Raw genomic sequence first — 24,620 nt, forward strand, 5'->3', positions numbered from 1 at the left:
TTGATAGCCTCTCAGTGTTGGCACGGTTCGTTCCAGAGGGCCCTATCATCAGTATTAGCCTCCTGGACCTAGCCTTGCCAGGTAACCATTAACACCTGGGTTAAGACATGGTGGATTAAAATCATCTTGTCCAAGGACGTGAACAATGGACTGGATTCGAACTCGGAACCTCCGACTGGGAGTCAGGAGTCTTTTTAAATTGTGGTAGGGTCCATGGGCCTATCTACCCATGTTACAACGCCACCACCCCCCCCCCCCTCCCCCCTCCCCCCCCCCCCCCATGACGGAGCCAATACAGTACCCTCCCATTAGATTAGATTTCATGCCATGGGGTAGTACTTTCAGAAACTTTAAATTCCATATTTCAAAATGTAAGTTTGATAGGAAGATCGTTGCGTAACACAGGACTGGTACAATGACTAATCCAACGATTGCATTTCACTTAGTAGATAATAATTAACTGAAAGGAATAAAGCGAATCTATGTTCTCATAATCGGTTGCTTAATAATTAACTGCACGCAGCAGTCATTAGCAATGACTTTGCGCTCCCTTTTGCAAATCAATGATGTCAGCAACGAACACTAGTTGTTATGATGATGATGCGTTTTCGCCAGCTTGATCATGCATTATTTTTTTAAACTTTATGTCTATATCATAGTATATAATATAATACTGAGCATAATTATTATAATCTAATGCACTATCACTCAAGGATTATGATAAGCATCCTCAGTGTCGAATATTTTTGCTCTTACTGATGCTCGGACTACGGGTTACACTAGTACCTTATCACGAAGATCTCAGTTCTTGGTTTGAGTTCTTCGAAGTACAAGGCGGACTGCAGAATTTGTCTGTAGATCTATGTCAATTTCCTCTATGGGGGAGACCTGGGGCACAGTAGACAAAACATTCTGAACCAACTCTTTTGAAATCTAGCTGTCTAACCCACTATGATAATGCTCAGCTACAGGGCTGGCAAGAAACTTGAGAGACAGACTTAATCTGGTAGTTCATTCTATTCGCCTAAATTCATATCATCATGACTGCTTTTAAGGGTTTTTTGTGATTTTTTCTTGATACTGTAACACTTTGGTTAGTATGAGAAAGTATTTTGGCGTGAGAAAATTTTAATAAACATTACGAATTTCAGTGCACAAACAGGAAGTCAAAACAGACAAAAGAGGAGGAAACTCCAACGAAGGGGGCGTCCTACTTCATTGCACCGATCTTCTACGCATGCGCTGTACGGTGCACGGCGATCAGCAGCCGCGTTGCTCGCTCGCCCATGGCGCTTGCACACATGATGTACAATACTCGCACACACTGCAGCATGCGTGTCGCGTCTGTGATGATATATGCAGGCATTTGTGAGAGGGAGACCACCATATTGGACGTGAAAATCACTGCGTGGGCCTATGGACAACGGTGATCCACTAAACTCTGACGAAATGGCTGACGAAGAGGGGATTGAAGCCGGGGTGGAAAACACCTTCGTCCAGGATAATATCGAGGAACTCGTGGCTATTCAGACTGCAGCATTAGCAGAAGTTGCGAAGCAAGAACAGCAAGAAAGAGAGCGCTCAAGATCGAGGTAAAATTAAAGACAATCAAATCAGTTCTGCAAATGTCGGCACATAAAGCCTAAACACGCAATCGGACAAACAGAGTTAACGAGTTGGGTCTAAACGCCTTTCTTTTTTTATTTTTTTTTTTGCACTTTTGACCTGTACAAGCTTAACCCCATTGAATTCCACTTATTCGTTAAATGTACTGATGTCTAAACGCAAGGTTTTCGTCATAATTGTACTCAGAATACCATAAGAAGTCTAGAAGAACCCTTGCAAGTTGCATGCTGCGCACGGCCCGGGCTAACCGCAGCAGCGACCCCATACCAGTTCGGGAAACCCACTCACAAGGGGGGCCCCTCCTTATAAGTAACCCGTCCCCCTTATAAGTAACCCCGTCCCCCTTATAAGTAACCCCTGGGGCACCCCTTATAAGGAGTCTCCACGCTTTTTTGCAATGCAACGCGAAAATGAAAGGATTGCGGCAATTCGCTTGATTATGTCCATAAAGCTTCACAAGTTTCCTAGTTACTCACGAAATTTGAGCAAAATCGGTTTGAGGCATCATATCTAAAATCATGGATTTAAATGCGATGTCAAACGACCCATGGGAATGCTGAAATGCGAGCGATTACTGGCGTGAGTGTCGCCAGGCGCGGCGGCGCGACAATGCTTGAGTGCAGACGTGGCGACTGAGTACGGAGGTCAGTCGCCACGTCTGCACTCAAACATTGCCGCGCCGCTGCGCCTGGCGACACTCACGCCAGTAATCGCTCGCATTTCAGCATTCCCATGGGTCGTTTGACATCGCATTTATATCCATGATTTTAGATATGATGCCTCAAACCGATTTTGCTCAAATTTCGTGAGTAACTAGGAAACTTGTGAAGCTTTATGGACATAATCAAGCGAATTTCCGCAGTCCTTTCATTTTCGCGTTGCATTGCAAAAAAGCGTGGAGACTCCTTATAAGGGGTGCCCCGCGGGTTACTTATAAGGGGGACAGGGTTACTTATAAGGGGGACGGGTTACTTATAAGGAGGGGCCCCCCTTGTGAGTGGGTTTCCCGAACTGATACGGACAAGGCAAAGTGACCAAGTGTATACAACCACACGCGTGTGTCTTTACCATCCAGCCACACGAGTGTGGTTGTAGCCATGGCCCTAGTTGCTGGATACAGCCACACTCGTGTGTACTCTACTGTACTATGTATAGTAAGGGTACTAGGTCTCGCGCAGGGACCTAATGATCGCGCATAGCGTAACTGCGTATAGCAAGCGATATTACGCGTAGGACTAAGCGCAAAATTTGCCGATACGCCCATGGAATAAACATACCTGACTTACCGCTCAACATGAGAAGGAAGCAGGTAAGAAATATTGATTTCCAACAAATTTTCCACTAAATTTCCAATTTTTTACCTTGTACAAACCTACCTTCCCTTAAAATCTGTTCTAAGGATGTTGTAGCCTAGACGTGTCGTCTCGCTTGTCTCGTTCGTAGTCGATAGAATTCGTAATTTGTTCGATCGATCGTTTACCACGTGACGTCATCATACACAAGAACAATGTATGCTGCCAGCTACGCTGAAATACTGATAATAAATGTTGTTTTAAGTCAAATTTTAACACAACGATTATAATATTACAAAGGAATAAATATTTCAGTCTATCGAAGTTGAAGTGTGATTTCAATTTGAATTTGCTTGTGATTTCTTGCGCTAACTTGTGATATATTTGTGACAGGGGAGGGCCATAATGATACTGAAGAAAACAAATTAGATGAGAGTGTGACAAATGGGTGACGAAAATGAGAGGGTGACGAATGGGTAAGCACACACACAAACACACACTCACACACACACAAAGTATGTTCATATTTTACTTTTTTTCCATTTTATATTACGTGTATATCATTGGTTAAAGTGATTAGAAATATTGTAAGAAAACTTTATAAATGAAAATCATTAACGATTATGAAAATATCAATGATAAAAATAATGATAATAAGAATGATAAAATGATGATGGTGGTGGAAGTGATAATAATAATAATGAAAATGATGATGATGATTATGATGATCGATGATGGTGGTGGTGATAATATTAATAATGATGATAATAATAATAATAACAATAATAATAATAATAATAATAATAATAATAACACATATAATAATAATAATAACAATAATATACACAAGTTAGGTAAAACTGCTGTTGCTTATAACAGGGACAAATTTAATATCAAGTGAAAAAATATTCTACGAAAGCCGGAGCACGTTACAGCCGCAGAGGGGCAGACACTTTCACGCATGAAACTACAGAGGGCAGCTGCGCGATCTTTACATACCCCGAGAAATTGAACGCATAAAAGAAAGTCCGACATACAAACGGCGACAGCGCACTATGTCATCGTATCATCAGGAGATTCTGGGAGGTGATTTTTCTGCTTTTTCGTGATATTCATTGAAAAATTCAGGTACGATTATAGAATAACTTCTATTATAAGAGCATTTCAAATTTACGTGCGCGATATCTAGACCCCTCAACCATACATAATTATCCACAAACGCGTAGCGGGAATGTGTGTGTCCGGCCACATCAACACGCGATCATGCACCACTTCAAAGCAATGAACATGAACCTGCCTCCTAGATTAATCCCATTTAATATTATCACACCATCTAGACAAATTTACTTTTTTTTTGTTTTCATTTTTAACTTTATTCTCATTTTCTTGATTTGATAAGTAAATTTAAAGTTACATTTGATTTTGATACATCGTGTCGTTATTGAGACTTCGCCTTCGTTCGTTCGGGTACTCGCAAATCGCGCATCCATGATCTGCACAAGGCAGCCGACGCGCGAGTCCGGGTCCCTCCTGGGGCAGGCGGGCGGGCGGCACAACTGCGCTGGCTAGGCTACAGCTGCACTGAGCGATCGCTAGCACACCACCAGCAATTAAGCGATGTCAATCCAAAGTCCCCCAATTTAGCGACAGTTGTAACTTTGCTATTAATTCTAAACCCATTATATCAAGCAAACAAGATGAGAATGGAGCGAAAAATGTATTTGTAAAATAACAATATTAAAAGGTATGAAAATGAGGTTACTTTCATCACTTTGTGAGCAAGCTGATTGTGTGGCGTTTACGTGTTTGACATGCACGCACGGCGATCATCTTCTCCGGTACCGTGTGTGTACATTGTATCCCTGTGTACATGTACATTACACACGAGTGTGGCTGTATCCAGCGACTCGGGCCATGGCTACAACCACATTCGTGTGGCTGGATGGTAAAGACACACGCGTGTGGTTGTATACACTGCCTACGGACAAATACTTACCGTAAAGGCTGTTAGTGTTAATACATGTTACTACGTTACAGCGCCCCGCGACGGGGTTAGGTCCGGGCCTGATCCGGTACTGGTCGGGCGAACAACAGTAGAAATCTAGTCAGTAACACTACACACAGTTTATACTACAGTCTACAGTTAGAGATGATGTAAATCATTACAAATCATGATACAGATTCTAGTCAGTTTCTTCTCCAGCAATCAGCATGTATAAAGACTGGCGCTAGTGTACCTTCGCACCTGTTTGTCAAATGGCCGCGTTTTTTTTTAAGACGGCACAGATTGGGGCATGGCGCGTGTTAAACCTATGGGAAAAAAGTTGGGTTAGGGTTTTTGGTTAGGGTTAGGGTTAGGGTTGGAGGGCCCTGTTTCAGTACCGGTAACTTAAAGGACAAGTTCACCTTCATTAACATAAGGATTGAGAGAATGTAGCAATAATAGAAGAACACATCATTGAAAATTTGAGGAAAATCAGACAATCCGTTCAAAAGTTATGAATTTTTGAAGTTTTTGTGCAGTCGCTGCTGGATGAGAAGACTACTGCAGTGTATGATGTCACATGCGTACAACAATATAAGGAATTTCACAAAATTTCATCTTTTGAAAAAAGTACACATTCCCTTGACTCGTTACTGACATACGTTTGTATGTTATGGGTAATATTATTCCCATTGCCTTTACGTAGAAAGAGGCAAGTCAAGTGCTCTTTTATTATGCGAAAAAAGTGAAAATAATATATATGTTGAATTTTCTTTACATTTTCTTTATACTGTTGTACTCATCACGAGCCTTAGTAGTCTCCTCATCCAGCGGTTGCAACACAACAATTTCAAAAATTCATAACTTTTGCATCGATCGTCCAATTTTCCTCAAACTTTCACTGATAACATGTGTTCTACTAATATTGCTGCATTCTCTCAATCCTTATGTTTATGAAGGTGAACTTGTCCTTTAAAATAAAATTTTACTTCCATCGTAAGTCTTGTCAATGCATAAACGTATGAATGGGTCAAAGTCAAGTTAAAGTCCTTAAATCCCCAAATACATGTGTACATGCTCTCCTATTCATCTAATTAAACCTAGGTCAAGGAAGGTGAACATTCAACACATTTGTGACAAACTTGTCATTTTGATATTTTGCCAATACAGTATTCATCGCATAATTGGGACAGGTTGGGAGTACAGGTGTAGCAAACACGGCTCCTTTATTAAGCGGGGTGCCCGATTTCGCGATGAGCACTCACCATACACTAACGGCATACGACATGTACCATGTAGTGCACACACACACACACACACACATACACATGCATACTGACGTACTGTACATGTACATGAATACACAACCACGCTACCCCTCGGCGCGACCCTCTAGCTCTCCCTGCATTCTCGCAATGATGTAGAGTAATCGCAACCGGGTTCTTCTTCTGTCACCTCTCTTCGAACACAAAATATGTGGATTAAAAGCTAGCACATTCTTAAACATTCGTAGAATTCTTGGACACGTAGGTCGTTCCGTATAAATACATATCCACAACCATGGGAAATGATTACCCAGAACTGATGTGGGAACGTCAATGAAAAGTCCTTCAATCATTCAATCATCACTGCCTGATCGTTTACTTGCCGCGATCACTGCACTGTACATGTATTGTCAATATGTAGCGATCTAGCTTGCCATATATACACATGTACAGAAAAGCGAAGGCGGGCAGCGAGCTGAAATGTACCTGTACGGGATGGACGGAGGTCAAAACACACCAGTCCGAAGCTTGCTTTGTAAGTTCGTGTAAACGACAACTGATAGGGAATCTTTGAAATATTTCTGTGGTATTTTGGTAGATTTTTTGTGTAAAATATCAACAAAATCAAAGATCGCTTGAAGAAAAATTGTCCCGTTTATCAGAGGTCCCCATCCGATTATCCAGTGAAAATAACATGCATTGGAAATGTTTCTGGGAAGCGTATGTTATTTAAGCGAGGTTCCCGATTTTCAGATGCCCAATTATGCGATGAATACTGTATTGTGAAAATGTAATCACACATTGTCCACATGTACTATCTAGACCTATTAGGAGAATCATGCACTATGGCGGAGGCATACCAGTCGCCATAGCGACATTTCTAGTTTTGTTTTGTTTTGTTTTTTTGCCAAAAACAAATTTATGAAGACTTCGACACTATTTTTCGTAGATATTTTTTAAACTTATGTATTCCCAGATGGCAACGACTTCATACTTGCAGAGTGACATAAAAAGCTGTGGCAGACATAGAAGGCTGTGGCAGTATTTCTCCATCCCTCTATTTTCTATTTTCCTTGCGGTAGATCGCCAGTGGAGAAGAGGAGTAGGAGACGGTCAAGGAGCAAGGACAGAGGGGACCGCGGCGGCAGAGGAGGGAGGGACAGGGGAAGTGACCGGAGGAGAGACAGGGGACGTGATGGTGGTGGAAGGCGGAGGCCCACCTACTCAAGCATTCCAGGGGCCAAGCGGAATAAGATCATCAACTACGACTGCTGCGTGTTCATCAGCAATATCGACTACAAGGTCACGTGGCAAGAGTTGAAAGATGTGTTGAAGAGACATGGTGAGATTGACATTTTATAAGTTTTACTTGTAGCATTGTGGCCAGAAGCAAAACTCTGATAGCTCCAGAGTGAAGATTCCTAAGATGTTATTTGATTTGAACAGTGTTTCTGCCTGGTAAATTAATCATTTTTTACATTTGTATGTGTCCTGTGCAAGAAAAAGATGATTAACGGACCACACTGTCAGTACAGCATGCATAAATGAAGACTTGTAGCGATGGATGCTTGGTGACATTCTGAGACACTCTCCTTTGTTTATATTTCTTTTTCAGTTGGAGAAGTTGGCTATGTTGAATTGTTTGCCCATCCTGACAGCACATCAAAGGTATTTCCATTTTCGGTTTTAAAGCAAGGCATAATAGAAACATTCTATTCTGTAAAGTCTAATGACATGGTTGCAAATTCGTTATTTCCCCGGTTTTGGTGATTGATATTTGTGAGAAGAAATAGCTATTCTGAGATACACTGTATGTATACTATGGTGAGTTTTAATTTTCATTATACCGCTGTTTGCACCAATGTTTATTAGTACGGCATACATGTACCTATTTTCATTTGCCATCCTGTCTCACATTCTATTTTGCCATTTTCGTGTCTTACCCTTCAACTTGCATTAAACTACATGTACAATATTTAATTTTTTGTTTTCTTTTTTACCTGTGTGCTTTAAAATCAGCTGAAAATTAGTAGTCATTGTGAGTGCCAATATTTTCTTGATACCTTGCGGCCTACTTAATTGAATGATTTAATGATTGTGACGCTTGCTCAGATTTACATCACAGATGATGTATTGTAATCATTCCATATTTAAAGGGAAACAGACCTATCCAAAGTGCAAAGATATTAACACATTATATCTCCTGTATTTTCCTTTTTCATGGTTCCTGAATTTGCTGCAACGTCGACAGGGCTGTGCGTAAGTATAGTAAAACTGCTTTTTTTTTTAATACTGTTTTTGCGTAATTATGAATTGATGAAATATTTCAAGAGAGAGCAGTATCGTAATGTCAAATAAAATCGAACATACATGTGCACTGTTTTTACCAGCTATATCTTCTTTTGTGAAATTGTGCTAGCCTCATATTTAGAGACACTTTTGTTTATTGTTTACTTTTTTATTTAATATCATTGATTAGATGTTTTCATTAATTACATGTAGTGTTTATACGATAGTTTGTGTGAATTAGAAGTATGCACTCTATGTCAGGATCACATCTCCAATTTGTAAATTAAATTCACTTGTTACATATGGTGGACATTATCCAAACAAACATCTGCTACTTTGATGTTTGTTTGTTTGTTTGTTTGTTTTTTTTTTTACATTCTTCTTCCTGTGGAAGTGAGATAAGTCTGATCTTTTGTGAAGAATTTTCCGTGGAGTCTTATTTTATGGAATCATCTCCCCCCCCCCGGTCAGGTTCGTTGAATTCAAGAACAGAGATGATGCTAAGAAAGCAGTGTCAGAGATGGATCGCTTTGAGATCCATGGCAGAAAACTGGTCGTCAAAGAGGTAAGAGGCCTGCTGTGCATACTTCTTGTTGACAGCAACGGTTTCTCTCATCTATTTGTAATTGGACAACGATGAATGCAGAATTCATCTCAAATTGCTTGGTTAATTGTCAGCTTACAGAAATTACTGAGTGGGTTGTGGGCAAAAGTTGTCCGTAAAGATGGTCTTTATTGGACTGTTAATGGAATTGCAATGATTTTTGGATGTTTAATGGCAGTTGAATGAGGTAACAGGGTGAGTTCAGAAAACTCAATGAAATTAGCCCATTGGGGAATTCCTTATATAAGTAATCCGACACCTGCACTTTTTTAATGGTTATCGCAGAGCATGTTTGTAGGCTGAGTATACATGCTTGTATGTTGTGGCAGGATATTGTCCATCTCAAAACATAACTCAAGGTGTCAAGAGTGGAAAACTGTATTGTAACCCTTTTATTTTACATTACATATTGTAGGAAAACAACATTTACTTCAAGTAGTCAATAGCTGGTATATTTAGAAGCAAAAGGGTATGAATTGCTCAGTTGATGCTGTGTGGGTTCTTAGCTGCTGATTTTGTGTTTACTCCTTTTTTCTTAATTTGTTGATTTATTTCTTTTTTGGGTGTGTAGTCATTATGTATGAAGATATTCCTGTTTACATACATACTAAATGTTTTACCTAGAGGAAAATTTCTGGAATGAGAGGAAGTGCATTTCTTCCACTACATTTACTCAAAACAAAAGCTGACAAATAGTCTTTGTTTGTCACCACCCAAAGAGGGACATTCGTGGTCAACTGTGCAATTCTTGTCTTATTGATGTAAAGGATTCTGAGGGTAGGCACAGTGAAAAGTACTTCCGGCAGCGCGAGGCGGACGACAAGGCGAAGAACGTCCTCACCCCGCAGCTCTTGCAGCAGCTGAACCTCGACCCGGCCAACCTCTGCGACACGGTCTTCGTGGCCAACCTCTCCTACGAGGTCAACTGGCGCAAGCTGAAGGACGTCTTCAAGCTGGCCGGCCCCGTGGCGCGGTCCGAGATCATGGAGGAGAAAGGGAAGAGCCGCGGCATGGGCACCGTCCAGTTTGATACCATCTTGGCCGCGGTGAATGCCATCTGCATGTTTGACGGTCAGATGCTGTATGACCGGCGCATGGCTGTGCGCATGGATAAGGAGAAGGTTCGCAGTTCGGGTGGGGGCAAGGAGGTTGCCCCAAGACCACAGCCATTGCCAAGTGAGTCTGAATCCTGCAATAGTTTCTTTGTTTCCCCCCCTCTCTTTCTCTTTACCTTTCGATTTTGTTGGTTTCAGTATTTGAATCGTAAACTATTCCTTCCTGTTCGTGTTTATGTCAGTGTCGGCTTGGTTATTGTCACTTTCTCTGTGTATCCTATATGATATTTCGTTTGTGGCACATAGATAGTTTCATTCAGAAAATTGTCTTAGCCTGTAATGGAGTGTAATTTATGCCATTCTCAGCATGTAACATGCTACTTTTGATATGAAACCATTTTCAAGAGAGGACCTTCAAGTAATGGAATGTTTCTTTCCTTAATGTGTTACAAATTTCTGAACAGAGAGGAGGATCGAAGCAGAATGTAATCAGTTCTTCCACTAGCACTGAAGGTTGTGTATGACACTACCAAATTTTCTGACTGCAACTTGCAGACCTGTATGGTTAAGAAATGTATTAAAGACCCAGACAGATAAAGAAATAAGGTGCAGAGTCAGACGGATCATTTTTTTTTTGATGATTTTTTATTTTTATGTCATAATAGTATTGATACTGATCGTCATCATGATGCGTGGTTGAAGCATGTCGTGAAAAATATGAGCATGGCAGGTGTGTGATTTGTGAAAGAAACGAAACAAGAGCATGCATAGAGAAATGTAAGAGAAGATGTGAGAGCAAGTTGGTATTTTAACTTTGGAAAGACTGTGCCAGTCTTTGAGCAAAGATGGAGAAGGGAAGAGGATGAAAGAGAGAAAGTGAACAGTGGGCTTTAGGAGGATGGTGAGAGAGTTGTTGCTATGACATTTATAGTGGACAGCAAGTGTGGCAAGCAAGGAATAGAAGACTTGATACCTGTGAGGTGAGCCACTAGAACAAGAAGGAATTGGTTGATGAGGATGATGACGACTACTCTGTCGTGCCTGTAGCATGCTTTCCAAATTTGAACCAAGTCCAGGTAGTGAAGGGCATTTGATGTGATTCCTTTCCAGGTGGTCTGGCCAGTGTAGGGCCCAGCATTGAGAGCTTGGCCGGTGGTGGAGGCGGAGGAGGAGGAGGAGGAGGTGGCGGCGGTGGGGGAGCTGATGGAGGCAGCTACGGGAGTGGCCTCCCCCAAGGACTCGGCAGCATCGGTGGGCTCGGTGGAGGCAACATGGGACTGAGCGGACTTAATCTGGGCAACCTGGGTGGGATCGGAGGAGGACTGGGAGGTGAGTATATTGTTGATTAGCTTGATTAACAAGGAGAGAAGTATTTTCAAGGTTCATTGTAATGATGATTATGATGACGATGATGATGATGATGATGATGACGGTGATGATGATGCTGGATTTGATAATCATTATAACCCCAAATAGTGTGAAGGGAGCATCGTACAGCATGTGGTCAAGCGAGCAGTTGCTGTGTCGCAAATTTTGTAGGCTATCAAACTACTTTTCCAGCGTTCAAGTGATTAGCACTTGAAACGCATGTTTGAGCCCCATGTAGAGTTGTGCAAGACACAGTTTTTAGCAGTATTGGAAAATGTGTTGCCATGGAAGGAGCACATTGCCGAAAAACCATTGCATCATACTACTGCCTCAGTTTTTCAGCCCTTCACAAGAAAACTTAACACATGAAAAACTGGATATAGCGTTGTGCAAGACATATTTACAAAAGGCCTTGAAAAAGCATTGCCATAATATCAGCACATCATCCTAATCAGGAAAAAGCCTTGACGATTGAAATTCTTCTCCACTTTATTATTCAATTCAGAGGAAATTTGGCACACAGTGATTGTAGTAGAAAAAGCTGTGCAGGACAAGTTTTGAAGGAAAGTGGAAGTGCATTACCATGATAACAGTGCAATTTTTAAATAAAGTCTAAAATACAAGGAGATATCAGTATTTTTCTCATTAAACCATAACTGTAGATGGTTTAGTCTGAAAACGTTTTTATTATAATTATTGTTTACATTTTGTATATTTAATGATACTTAACATCGATTGTAATACGGATTCAACCTTTTACAGTGGTTGTTTCTATCCCAAACTCACATTTTAGAACTATTATAAAGCACTAATGCTGGGTTTTTGTTTCATCTGCAAATGGTAAATTATGCCTTTAATGGTGCTGGGGTGAAATGTTTACACATAAGATAGGTTGTACATATTTTCTGAAATACTTGAGAGTGAACTTGGACATGATTATTCGATGTTCTTTTACAGGTGGCGGTGGTCTACCAAGCGGTCTGGGCCAGAATCTCGGTCAGAGTTTGGGAGGTGGGCTGGGTGGCAACCTGGGCAGTAGTCTTGGTGGCAACCTGGGTGGTAGTCTTGGAAACAACCTCAGCAGTGGTCTAGGTCTTGGTGGGCCTGGACTAGGGGGAGGCCTTGGGTCCAGTGGTCTTAGTGGACTCGGTGCCCTCAGTGGACTTGGCGGCAGCAGTGGCCTCGGTGAGTCTTATGCAAATCCAGACGGGAGTGATAAGAGACTTAAAGGGACTGTACAGCACTGGTTGAGGTGGGGATACAGGTTTATAACGTTCCTAAGTGAGATAATGAGAACTCTTATATACATTGTATGAAATATGAAAGAGCATGTAATTTTAAGAAGGATTCAACGTTTATTTGATGAAAATTGGTTTTCAAATGGCTGAGATGTATCAAAAAAATGATAATCATAATAGGCGACAGGCCACGTCTTTTATTTGGATCTCTTTGTTTCACCTTGTTTTGGGATATCTCGGCCATTTCAAATTGCATGCTCTTTGACATCTCATAGAGTGGTTTCTGAATATCTCGCAAAACGATAAAAGCTAAATCCTCACCGCAACCAGAACTGTACAGTCCCTTTAAGAACATCTCATACAGTGTGGTTACCACTAGTGTTGGGCTAGTCAAGAGGATAGAAGATTAGGCAGTGCTGTGAGAGAGTAGAGTCAATCATATTTCCCCCCATGGACCAGAAGGTGTAGCATGCATGAAGTCAGGAAAACGTGATTTTGTGTACAAATCCAATGCAAATTGTGTTTTTTCAATTAATTCACATAAAAATTCATATCTTGACTTAGAATGGACGAAATTGATTTATTTTAGCATAATAAAGCTTCGAAAAAATGTCTGTGACAAATTTTGGCCAAAAAACAAACAAAAACAAAAGATCGAAAAACAACGAAATACATAAGAAATTTAAAAAACAGTCAAATACATAAGAAATTAATTTCGATACAGATTTTTTTTTTTATCCTATGTCTCAGGAGAATGATACAAGAAACATTTTAAAAAAGAAATTAGCTTAATTAGAGCATTAATAAGTGATTTAGAGCCCAAAACTGATTTTATGCATAAATTACAATAATTAATTAGTATAAAATATAAGAAAAATTTTTCGGAGAAAGCAACCATACATTTTGATAGTATACGTCGCGGGCGTCGCGTGTGCCGTTTTTCGGCGCGATCACACGTTCCATAGGCGAGATCTCTGCCCCCCCAAGGAAAAACGCAGTATCTAACATTTTTGGCGATTTTCACTTTTTTGCATAAATATAGTCAGTGGGCAATCCTTCTTCATATGACATATTCAGATTTTTGAAAAAATGTTTGGAAAGCTACTTTTCTGTAACTGCCAAACACAGTATCTACACTTAACTTGCACTTTCCCCAAGGAAAAACGCAGTATCTACATGATGAATATTTCCCCAAGGAAAAATGCAGTATCTACAAAGCTAGTCTTAATTACCAGACACTGTTATTTATATATGTGGATACTTTGCCGGTTGTTCTGTAATTTGAACGTAAATTACTTTCTTTAGATATACTTGCTCAATAATAAGACATAATGTTCAAAATATCTAACCGAAACAATACTGATTAGTAAATATTTTGATGAGATTGTGATCCTAATATAGAACACAGTGTGTGATTAACCGAGTGCACATTAAACAATACAGCACAACACTGACAGCTTGCATAGCTGCACTGAGCATGCAGTCAGCACACAGGGCCCGGCCGGCTAGTCAGCATACAGTGTGAGTGTGTACTTGTCTTGGATTAAAACAAAATGTTGTCGCGGGGAAAATTACTCGTGAGCCTAGCCCTCAAGAAAAATCTGCAGATAGGCCTAATGAGTAAGTAATTCAAAGCTATTTCAATATTGAAAGAATAAAGCTGATCGTTTGTCACACGAAGCGAGGTAAACACAAATGCATGTTTGTCACTCGAAGCGAGGTAACGTTAGAGTTCTAAACACAAATGCATGTTTACCTCGCTTCGTGTGATTAACGATCAGCTTTTCTTTCATATTCTACCTCGATGATGAACATCTTCTGTACTATTTCAATATCAACTTGTTGTGAAGTAACTTTGATAGGCCTAGACCCTTGTCAAAATTCCTCAGGCTCCAAATCTGAAAGTTTCGTCGAAAGGCAATAGACCTAGATCTAGGCCTATTTGTGTTGTATCGGATAAACGTCGCGTTTAATATTACTAACATGTTAGACCCTATATTTAGATCTAAGTCCAAGTCTAAGACTTGTCTAGACAGTAACGTTTGAGTCTTGCGTCTCTTTTCTAACGTTAGACTTAACGTTAATCAGAACTTTCAGGGTCCGTATTCCGAAAGTCTAAAGAAAGATGTAGTGTAGGACTAGAATAGGCCTACTCTAGGGCAGGCCTGTTTATAAAACTAAGAAAGAAGTCCATAACGTTACCATACTGTCTTATAATTACATAGACAGCGATCTAGTTGAAAATAGATTATGTGAAAAATAGGTAGGGGGCTACCCACGGTAAATGGACAAAATAGAGACAGTTAAGAATAAGTTGTATTTTAATTCTTATCGGATCTAGACAGTGTCTAGACCCTAGTGAGACTGGGTTGCGTAAAATGCATGCATGATTCCATGCTGCATGCTACAACTTAGCGTTACATACAAGTAAAAAAAGTTCCATTACAAATTTACATGACATAACAAACTTAGGTTCAATCCAGAAGGAATAGGCCTAGAGAGCGGATGTCACTTCGATCTAGACCGGTTCTAGATTTATTTTTTTTTTCTAATTAAAGAGTCCTGTCTCGTGTAGGGCTTAGACTAAACCTTCTGCAGTTCTAACGTTAGGCTATTTTTTTTTTTCTGTGAGTATCGTGCATAGCCTGAGGCTGTAGACTCGTGTATGGTGTAGCCTGCTACGAAGCCAGCCTAACGTTAGAATAAACGATATAAAAACTAGACCTAGTCTAGATCGATCTAGGTCCAGACATCCGATTTAGATTTATTTTGGTCTAGACAGACTCTAGCCTAGACTGTACAGATCTAGATCTAGTATTTTAGATGATAGTTAGCGGCTAGGCCATGTAGCATCACATTACAGCCCTAGCAAGCTTCATATTTACGCGTAACGTTACAGCAAGATCGGTCTGGGAATGTAAGCAAAACGTTCCAAGAACGATCTGTTATTTGTTAATGCTATTGTTATGAAGCCTGCTCTGCAATCAGGGCATAAATGGGGGATGGAGGATGCATCCCCCAGGGCCAGAGGTTGAGGATGGTGCATCATGAATACTTGTACAATGATGTATGGATACATAATTATGGCAGAAGATTAATCCTAGTCATTCCGCTGTAGATACTGCGTTTTTCCTTGGGGAAATCAGTCAATTGCATGGGGTTTCCCCAAAGTATCTACATTTTCATTAATAACTTAAAAACAAAACAAAAACGCAAAACGATATTTTCCAGGAAAATTGGTAGCTAGATAGACTAAAATTCCACAATGAAGGAATTTTTCAAAAGAGTATATTTTCCAGGGGCTTTGGCAAAAACATAAAATGGTGAATATCTCGGTTGTTGAGAAATGGAGCTGGATGTAGATACTGCGTTTTTCCTTGGGGGGGGGATCTGAAGGGGGGGGGCGGAATCTGCCCCCCCCCCCCCCCCGATATAGCATAGCCAAAAAAGCCCAGCCTGATTAGGGTTAAAGATTCATGGTTTTGAGAAATGAGGTCTTTTCACCCAAGGGAACCTATACATGTATAGCATCTAAAATGGCCCACGATCTAGTTGTTCTGTGTCATTGCTGCTGGTCTTGGCAGGTCTTGGCTCTGATGTCGGGCGTGGAGGCAGCTCCAGTCTGGGCAGCTTCAACAGCTTCGATCTGGGATCAGGCGGCATGGGCGGAAACCAGGGGCTGGGCCTGGGATCCCTGAACGATCTCGACCGTGAACTTCTCGGCAACTCCGGGGGCTACGGCAATGACCGCGACTTCATGGACGACAGGGACCGCGATAGGGGTGGCCGGGACAGGGACCGTTACCGGGATCGGGACCGTGACCGTGGTGGGCGGGACAGGGATCGCGACAGGGGAGATAGGGGCAGACGTGGTGGGGGAGGAGGAGGAAGAGGAGGTGGTGGAGACAAAGGCATGCCTAAAGAAGATGGCAAACAGGTGTTCGTCAGAAACGTGAGTAGTCGCTAATGTTGGCCATGTGTCCATAAGTGGCGCCAATGTTGACCATGTGTGCGTAAAAGGTAGTTAGTGTTTGTCAAAAACTTCAGGAGTCAGTAATGTTGACCACATGGGCATGAGTGGTACAAATGTTGACCATGTGTCCATAAGTGGTAATTAGTGTTCATCAGAAACATAATTAATCAGCTGTGTTGACCATGTGTACATTTGTAAATGGAACCAACGCTGACCATGTGTGCGCAAGTGGTAATTGATGTTCTTCAGAAACACAAGTACTAAGTAGTCAGTAATGTGGACCATGTATGCATACCTAGTAAGTAGTGTTAGTCAGAAACGTATGTAAGTAATCTGTAATGTTGACCATGTGTGCGTAAATGGTAATTAGTGTTCGACAGAAACGCATGTACTCTGAAATATTGACTGTGTATAAGTAGTTATTAGTGTTCGTCAAATGTGTTAGTAGTCTGTAATGCTGACCATGTGTGCCTAAGTACTAGGGCCTGTTTGAGAAAGAGTTGCAATTGATCTTATGCTTGATTTATTTAGCGTAACTTGGTGAATTGATCATGAGTTCAACATTGAGGGTAAGTCCCGTTTCATAAAGACACTTACCCTTGATTTCAAGAAAAATCATGCATAACTTTTACTTTTTACCCTTTCACCTTCTTAGTACATCCAGCTCCAAATGAAGGGAGATTAATTATTGTACCATAGTTATAGTGGTTAATTGTCCAGAATGGGTGATAATTTTTATGTGCTCATAAAGAGTAAAACTAGTCTGTTGGGGCTGATCATCCATCATTCCATGCACATCTCCTGTAGAGTGAATGTTCTCTGTTTGTTTGCAGCTCCCATTTTCCTACACCTGGCAGAAGCTGAAGGATATCTTTAAAGATTGTGGTGAGTTACCAGTCTTCAAACATTACATCAAATATATATACAGCAATCAGGAAGCATGGGTAGCTGTATTTTACTTAGCTTGCCATGCCATAAAAATACTATTTTCATGGCATATCTATTTAAAAGATATGCAGTAAATGTTATGCTTTGCCAACTTCAAAGAAATTTCTTGTGACCTCTGGCACATTTCAGATCAAGAAATTCACTCTCTTCGTGCCATTATATGTCATGTTTCTGTCAAAAAACAGATCTTTGTCCTATGTATCTTAATTGGTTGTTGTGTTTGCATCAAGAGACCTTGTGAATGCAAAGCAACGGAGATGTAGATTTCTCATGGCATAGATTTCTCTTTAACAGTTTGTTCCAGATTAGAGCAGAGCCATTATGCCTTCAAAAAAGGTAACTGTATCCTATTGTTTTATGCTCACTTGGCATTGATGCATTGACCTTGACCTTATGCTCGCAAGGCAAGATGAGAGTATGTGTTCATAACGAGGCAAGTTTTTGTCCTTCCTACCCAGGCAAGGTGATGTTTGCGTCCGTGAAAACAGACGACATGGGACGGTCCCGCGGCTTCGGAACTGTGCGCTTTGAGTCATCTGGCGCTGCCCAAATGGCCATCAGTATCCTCTTTGTTAAACACTTTTTGTGTGCATCTTATGAATGTGTAAGCTGATGAGAAGAGTGTGTTTTGTCTGGGATCGGACTATATTCAGGCAGGCTCTAAATCACGGCTGGGCCATGATTAGTTCTGTGTTGAGGTGTAAAGGACACGTTTACCTTTATACGTGCAGATTGAGAGAATGCAGCAACATTATTAGAGCACATCAGTGAAAATTTGAGGAAAATTGGACAATCCTTTCAAAAGTTATACATTTTTAGTTTCACTGCAGTTACTGCTGGATTAGAAGATTACTACAATTTGCAATGTCACAAGCTTAGAACAATGTTAGGAAAATATATAGAGATGTCCACAAAATATCATTAAAAAAAAAAGACACATTCCCTTGACTTGTTAGTGACATATGTTGAGGGCAGTATTGTTACCTCTGCCTTCTCAAAGAGACAAGTAAAGTGTCCTTTTATTATGTGGGAAAATTATGTTTATTTTAATTATGTTTGATTTTTTTTTTTAAATGTCAGTCTTATGCATGGGATATATTGTCCGATTTCTTCAAACTTTCACCGATGTGGTCTACTGATGTTGCTGCAGCATTCACTCAATCCACATGTATATTAGGGTGAACTTGTCCTTTGATGCTGCTTTGGATGTGTATGTAAAACTGTATTCAAATCCCCCTTGTCCAAGTTTATTGTTAGCACTATGCAGGAGACCCCTTTTAATGTATGGTGTGATTGTAGATTTTATTTACTCTTAAAATATTACTGGATAGATAATAGTAAATATTTTAATAGAAGCCTTTGTTTTCTTCATTCAAAAAATCATGAGATGTAATGACAGCTTGAGATGTTTTCTTTGACCAGTTACCCCTTCCAGACATGATGAGTGGAAGCGACATCGAGGGGCGTATGATTGAGGTCACTTTGGACTGCTACTAGGGCGGAGTTCCCTTTGTGCTATCCACCTCGAGGCTTTGCCAGAAGTGTCTGGGGGTTTCATTGTGTTTTCTTCCCTTCTTTCCCCCCCCCCCCCCATGTCCTCTAAATGTCCTGCGGCTTCCTTTCTCTCTCTCTCTCTCTCACTCTCTCTCTCTCCGCATTTTTTCGGTGGCATATCTGATTTGTGCACTTTCTCCATTTCATTGTTGTTTTCGCTTTCAAACCTCTGTGTAAGGCCTGTCTGGCGCTCTGTTGTCTTTTTTTTAGTCATGGAAGAAAGAGATAAATCTCCTCTTGTATTGTCTAATGTTGTTATTCCCCATCCATTGCTTGTAGATCTGCGTATGATTCCACACTCTTTTAGGGAGATTTGATAAGTTGGTGATCTTTACAGCTGATTAAGCAGCCAGTCTTTTCAAGTGGATTTCCTCCCGACTGATTGGCATACCATATTTTTGTGAAAAAAAAAAAAGTTAAGTGGAATAAAACACAGATTTTTCATTTCTGCATAAAGACGCCGCTGTTGATGTCTCCTGGGAAAAATTTTGGTGTACGTCATTGCGAATATTCAATGGAGTCTGAGGTTGGAGTTAGTAAGACTGAACAGATTTTATGCATCATCGTAGTGGCAGATATTTTTCATTTGAGTGACTCCAGAGCTTAAAAAACGAACAAACTAAAAAAAAAAATATTGTAGAGGCAGGAAGTAAGAACAATGTTGTATATATGAATTGTTCCAGTCAGGGTATCTTTAATTGCAAAGAGGACAGTGCACTTAACCCTGTTCAGATTTTCTCAACGAAGTGTCTCTTTTGTTGCCGCTTTGTTGTAGATGTAAAGGACTATAACATCTTTGATTGTACTGAGTATCTTTCCTAGTTTGGCTGAGCTGATTCCAGTCCTTCGTCGATCAGCAGAAAGATTCCAATCACATCCCCAAATCTCGTGCCCAATGTTTTCGTACTGCTTTGCCAGATAATCATCGTACATGGATGTGATTATGCCTTTAAAATGTAGAGCGTGTATATTTGCTTCAGCAATGGTAGTCATAGCTTGTTTTTATTATTCACAGTCTGGCTTGTATGGAGCATAGAATTTTCCTGGATGCAGTCCAATTGAAGCTCATTCAAGTGGTATTTGGAATATTATCCTTCATGTAAATATTTCAGTGGCAAAACAGATGAATATCTGGGTGCAGCATATTTGTGGATAGTTCCAGCGGCAGGCAAATTTGCTCATCTTCTGTTTGTTAAATGTGATATCTTCTGACTAAAAAAGAGAAGAAAAATGTTGCACACTTTTCCAATTTAGTATTATTTTGTTGGTGCATCATTTTTTATATCGTTGAGATCAGAACTGCACTCATAAGTGTCAATTTTGGCAGTCTGCATTTTAATTGTCATGCTGGTGGCTTTTTTATCCGTCTGTTCCTCCTGTTTTTAACTAATACACTGGGCTAGGGTAATGGCTCTGCTTAAGGGTAGCCATGGCAACCAAAATGTTTGTTCCACACTTGAGGGGTGTCAACGTGAACATCCTTTTGCAGAATATTAATACCAGGAAATCTCTGTGGTTACGAGTTTTTCTCTGTTCGAGCTGATCTTGCTCTATTCAATGCCAAGCTTTAACCGTTGAAATTCGGCTCGAAGCTCCTGCTTGTGTCTCTCATTTGTCAGCTTTCTCTAATGCATTAGTTTATACTTCTCAACAACATGTAGTGTATATCTGTAGCCCTATGGTATGGTCTAAAAGTTTGTAATTGGGCCACGGCCAAGTGGTTTGTATTTTGTGTCGTGAAAAGTGATAATAAAGTTTGAAAATGCCAGCTATGGTTGATGGAAGAATTTTCTGCCTGCTGATCTCTGCATATTGTCCCGTACAGTTTTCCGTTGACTCGACTGCTAGTCCGTGCGTGTGTGATACTTTTCGTGATCTCATGCTCGTGTGGACACCCAGAGGTTTGCATTATTTCGAGATGTGTTTCCTGGAGAGGTCCAGGGCAAGGGATCATTTTGCGGACATTACTAAAGGAACAGATGGCAGTGCATTCTGCAAGACATAGACGTTGGTGTAATGATGGTGTAATACATACACTGCTAGCCATCAATACATCATGCTCTTGGGTCAAGGTTCGTGAATGCAGGAAATGATTTATAAGGATTCTGGTACACCCAAGAAGAACAATTTTATCTGTCTTGAGCTGTAGAAAGCCTCTCTGACCCAGTTGATGTGCCAGGAGTATTATATTTCAGGTTCTCCGTCTGTGTCATACCATGTTATTACTATTGTAAAATGAACAATGTAATTTTCCAATCGTAATTTTAACCCGAATTTTGCTAGATATCAAATTTGCTAGATATCTGATATCAAATTTCAGTTGATACATGTCCAATGATCTTGTTTGGAGTAAAAGATTCGAATAGGGTAATCAAAAAAAAAAATTTCCTTGTGCAGAAGGAGCTAGAGGTTTATCTGCAGTCCAGTGGTCGAGATTAATTATCTTCACGAAAATGTAAATGCAGCTCAAAATACTTCACAGCAGATACAGTGATTACGTGTTGAAGTAGAGGCATCCCAGTTGCCTGTATGCAGCAGTTGGAGTGCTCTAGTTTTGAGTAGGCTTGAAATATGTAAACATGGTCTTCTGACTGAAGCAAGCTACATATAGCCAATATGGGCTATTTTTGTAGTTGTTATTATCGCAAGGGTAGTTGGAGTACAATGAGATTCAACAAGTGACGTGGGGATTTCATGGGTGGACCATGATTCTTCAAGAAGATTCTTCGGAGGATTTTCGTAGAAACCACTCTCTGCAGAGCCAGGCTCAGAGTCGCATGTTTGGTTGATCTAAAGAAAATGACTGTCATCACTGAACGAGGTCCGGATTTCAGTAAGCAAAGAGACATACTGCTCGACTTGTGTTCGATTCGACTTCTACCAGTCGGGGAAGGTCTGTCGTCCTGTAGACCTGCAAGATGTTTGTTCTTGAAACAGTATGGAAGTGACTCGAGTGCCTCAGATAAAACTACAGGAAGAGCTGCCAACAAAAATACCTCTCAGCATAGGCAGAAAAGTGACCATTTCAGGAATTGTTCAGAGAGAAGTACTGACTGGCTTTTCTACATTCCCGTCGTCGATATAGTACCTTCGCTGTCCGAAAGTTTCCGCCAGGTATTGACCTTGCATGAAATGATCATCTCCGTTGGGCCCTCTGAGAATCATCGGCTGGAGATTGCTTGTCGTCAAGAATGTCTGGTGAGCACAAAATTCAATAATGGATCATTTAAAGAGGAATGAAACCCAAATAAACATGTGGATTGAATAAATCCAGCAATATTAGTAGAACAGATCAGTGAAAGTTTGAGGAAAATCAGATTATCCATTCAGAAGTTATGAATTTTTTAAGGTTCAGTGCTGCCATTGCTCGATGAGAAGACTACTGCAGTTCATGACATCGCATGGAAAACAATACAGAAGAAGAAATATAAAGAAAATCAACATAATTTTACTTTTCTAGCACAATAAAAGATGACTTTTACTTGCCTCTTTCAGAAAGCAGAGAGAATAATAATTACCCTTTATATGTCAGTAACAGGGCGAGGGAATGTTTACTGTCTATAACAATTGAAATTTTGTGGAGTTTTTTATTCTTTCTCTACATCATTTGTGATACGCCACAATCTGTAGTGACCTTTTCATCTAGCAATGGCAGCACCAAACTTTAAAAGATACAAAAATTCTGAATGGATTGCCCATTTTCTTTAAACTTTCACTGATGTTTTCTACTAATAATGCTGCATTTATGCAATCCACATTTATTTCTAGTATTCGTTCCCCTTAAAACTGTCCTTTCAAAGAAGACCAAGCATGTGGAAAAGTACCTATTTGATGCATGTTTGAATGAAGCATTTTAATCAAGTATCACGTCTTTAAAGTTGGTAGCTGTCAAAAGATCCTGCAATGTTTGCTTGAAATATGTAGGTATGGTATGTTCTGTTTCCAAGAGTATCCTCCGTCACAAAATCTTTTCCCGTGCTGGACAAAGTAGCTGTGTAAATTATAGAGGCCAGTTTCCTTCTGCTAGTTGAATGCAAGAGAAGTCCTGCTGAATGACACCGGTCAGGATCTCAATGTTATTGGTCACTATTTGTGGTTTTAATTTACAATCGACCCTTTAGCACATTTGAGGTTTCTTGCAATACCAACCAATACTGGTAGAAGGAAACGGTAAACTTTCAAGGATTGAAATAAATTTATTATTTGCTCATTGAGATCAGCTTCAGAGACGGGCGACAGATGATATCATACAGTCAGACTTGAAAGCACATCCACATTTCACACAAACACACACACACATAATGGTGGCTGCAGAGGTTTCATTGATTCTTGAAGACCCAATATCACGGGGAGAAACCAATATCACGGGGAGAAAAGGTCTGCCCAATTGAATTGACAGGGATGCCAGTGTTTAGGTGAAAGCCTGAATTCAAGCCCTGGCAGTTTCAAAGCTCGGGCTTTTTCATGTACAAAGTATCTTCATGTAGATGTATTTCAGGCCATCTCTGTCATTCTAACTGGCATCCCCGGAATTGATCTTCATTTACTGCCCTCTATTGGTGAATATATGCACTGAAGCGTACATTTAATGGTCAACTCAAGTCAAGATCCTTGGATGCGTCTGTGTTGCGTATCAAGCTGTATACAATTTGTTATGGGGATTCCTGGGTATATCTTGAGTGAGACCAGCATTCCCATTTCATGGGCTCACCATGGTACTGGGTCTCTAAGAGGTAGACCATGGAGCGCTCAGGTGCTATAGAGTGCAGTATGAAACTGAGTTTACAATTCGGAGGCACCTTCAGTAATTTTCAGCATACATTTCCTTTGTGCTATGCATTCAAGAATAGCCATTGGAAAGATGGTACATTAAAACTTCTGAGGAAAATCCATGAGGAGTGCATCATTACTGCACTACGAGTCTATCAAATCCCCAACTCTGATCACATTTATCAACAATTCTTCAGTCTAACTGGTGTTGTTACTTTTATTACAGTACCATTTGCTCCTAAATATCTAGGTGTGTTTGTTGAATAGTAATTGCAAATACAACTGAATTATGTACAAGTACAGCATCAATTTCATCATGAAGATTAGTTAAAAACGTACATTGTACCTGGAGTCGTATTTCTCGTCTTACTGGGTCCAGTGCAGACTTGTAGTGAATTTCACTTTTCATACTTGTTCAGTGTAATTGATATGTTATTTCTGCCATTTTGTGTTCGTTTCAAATGGCTTGGTTGCAAAGAATGATTGCTTTCAATTTGAACATGGAAGGGACTTACTTTGGCTGAACTTGAATCTCTCTTCCTTTCCCTATGTTTGAATCATGCTAAGGTTGGCAGACCTTTTCAAATAACCAATGTCTTTCAAATCAAATGTGAACATGCTCACGTGCCGCTTTTTTCCAGTCATGGCAATATC

At 40.3% G+C, this 24,620-nt stretch overlaps 1 protein-coding gene across 1 annotated transcript; it reads left to right on the forward strand.

Annotated features, from left to right (window-relative positions):
- The first annotated feature begins 1,311 nt into the window (after positions 1-1,311).
- On the forward strand, positions 1,312-20,983 carry LOC140230489 (myelin expression factor 2-like). The gene is made up of 12 exons (XM_072310644.1): positions 1,312-1,592; positions 7,250-7,509; positions 7,783-7,835; positions 8,419-8,426; positions 8,928-9,021; positions 9,828-10,236; positions 11,226-11,444; positions 12,441-12,668; positions 16,306-16,673; positions 17,528-17,579; positions 18,101-18,202; positions 19,078-20,983. The coding sequence occupies exons 1-12, from the start codon at positions 1,417-1,419 to the stop codon at positions 19,137-19,139; spliced, it is 2,031 nt and encodes a 676-aa protein (XP_072166745.1). The 5' UTR covers positions 1,312-1,416; the 3' UTR covers positions 19,140-20,983.
- The last annotated feature ends 3,637 nt before the right edge of the window (positions 20,984-24,620 follow it).

This window comes from Diadema setosum, chromosome 7, assembly GCF_964275005.1.
Source record: "Diadema setosum chromosome 7, eeDiaSeto1, whole genome shotgun sequence".
NCBI lineage: Eukaryota > Metazoa > Echinodermata > Echinoidea > Diadematoida > Diadematidae > Diadema > Diadema setosum.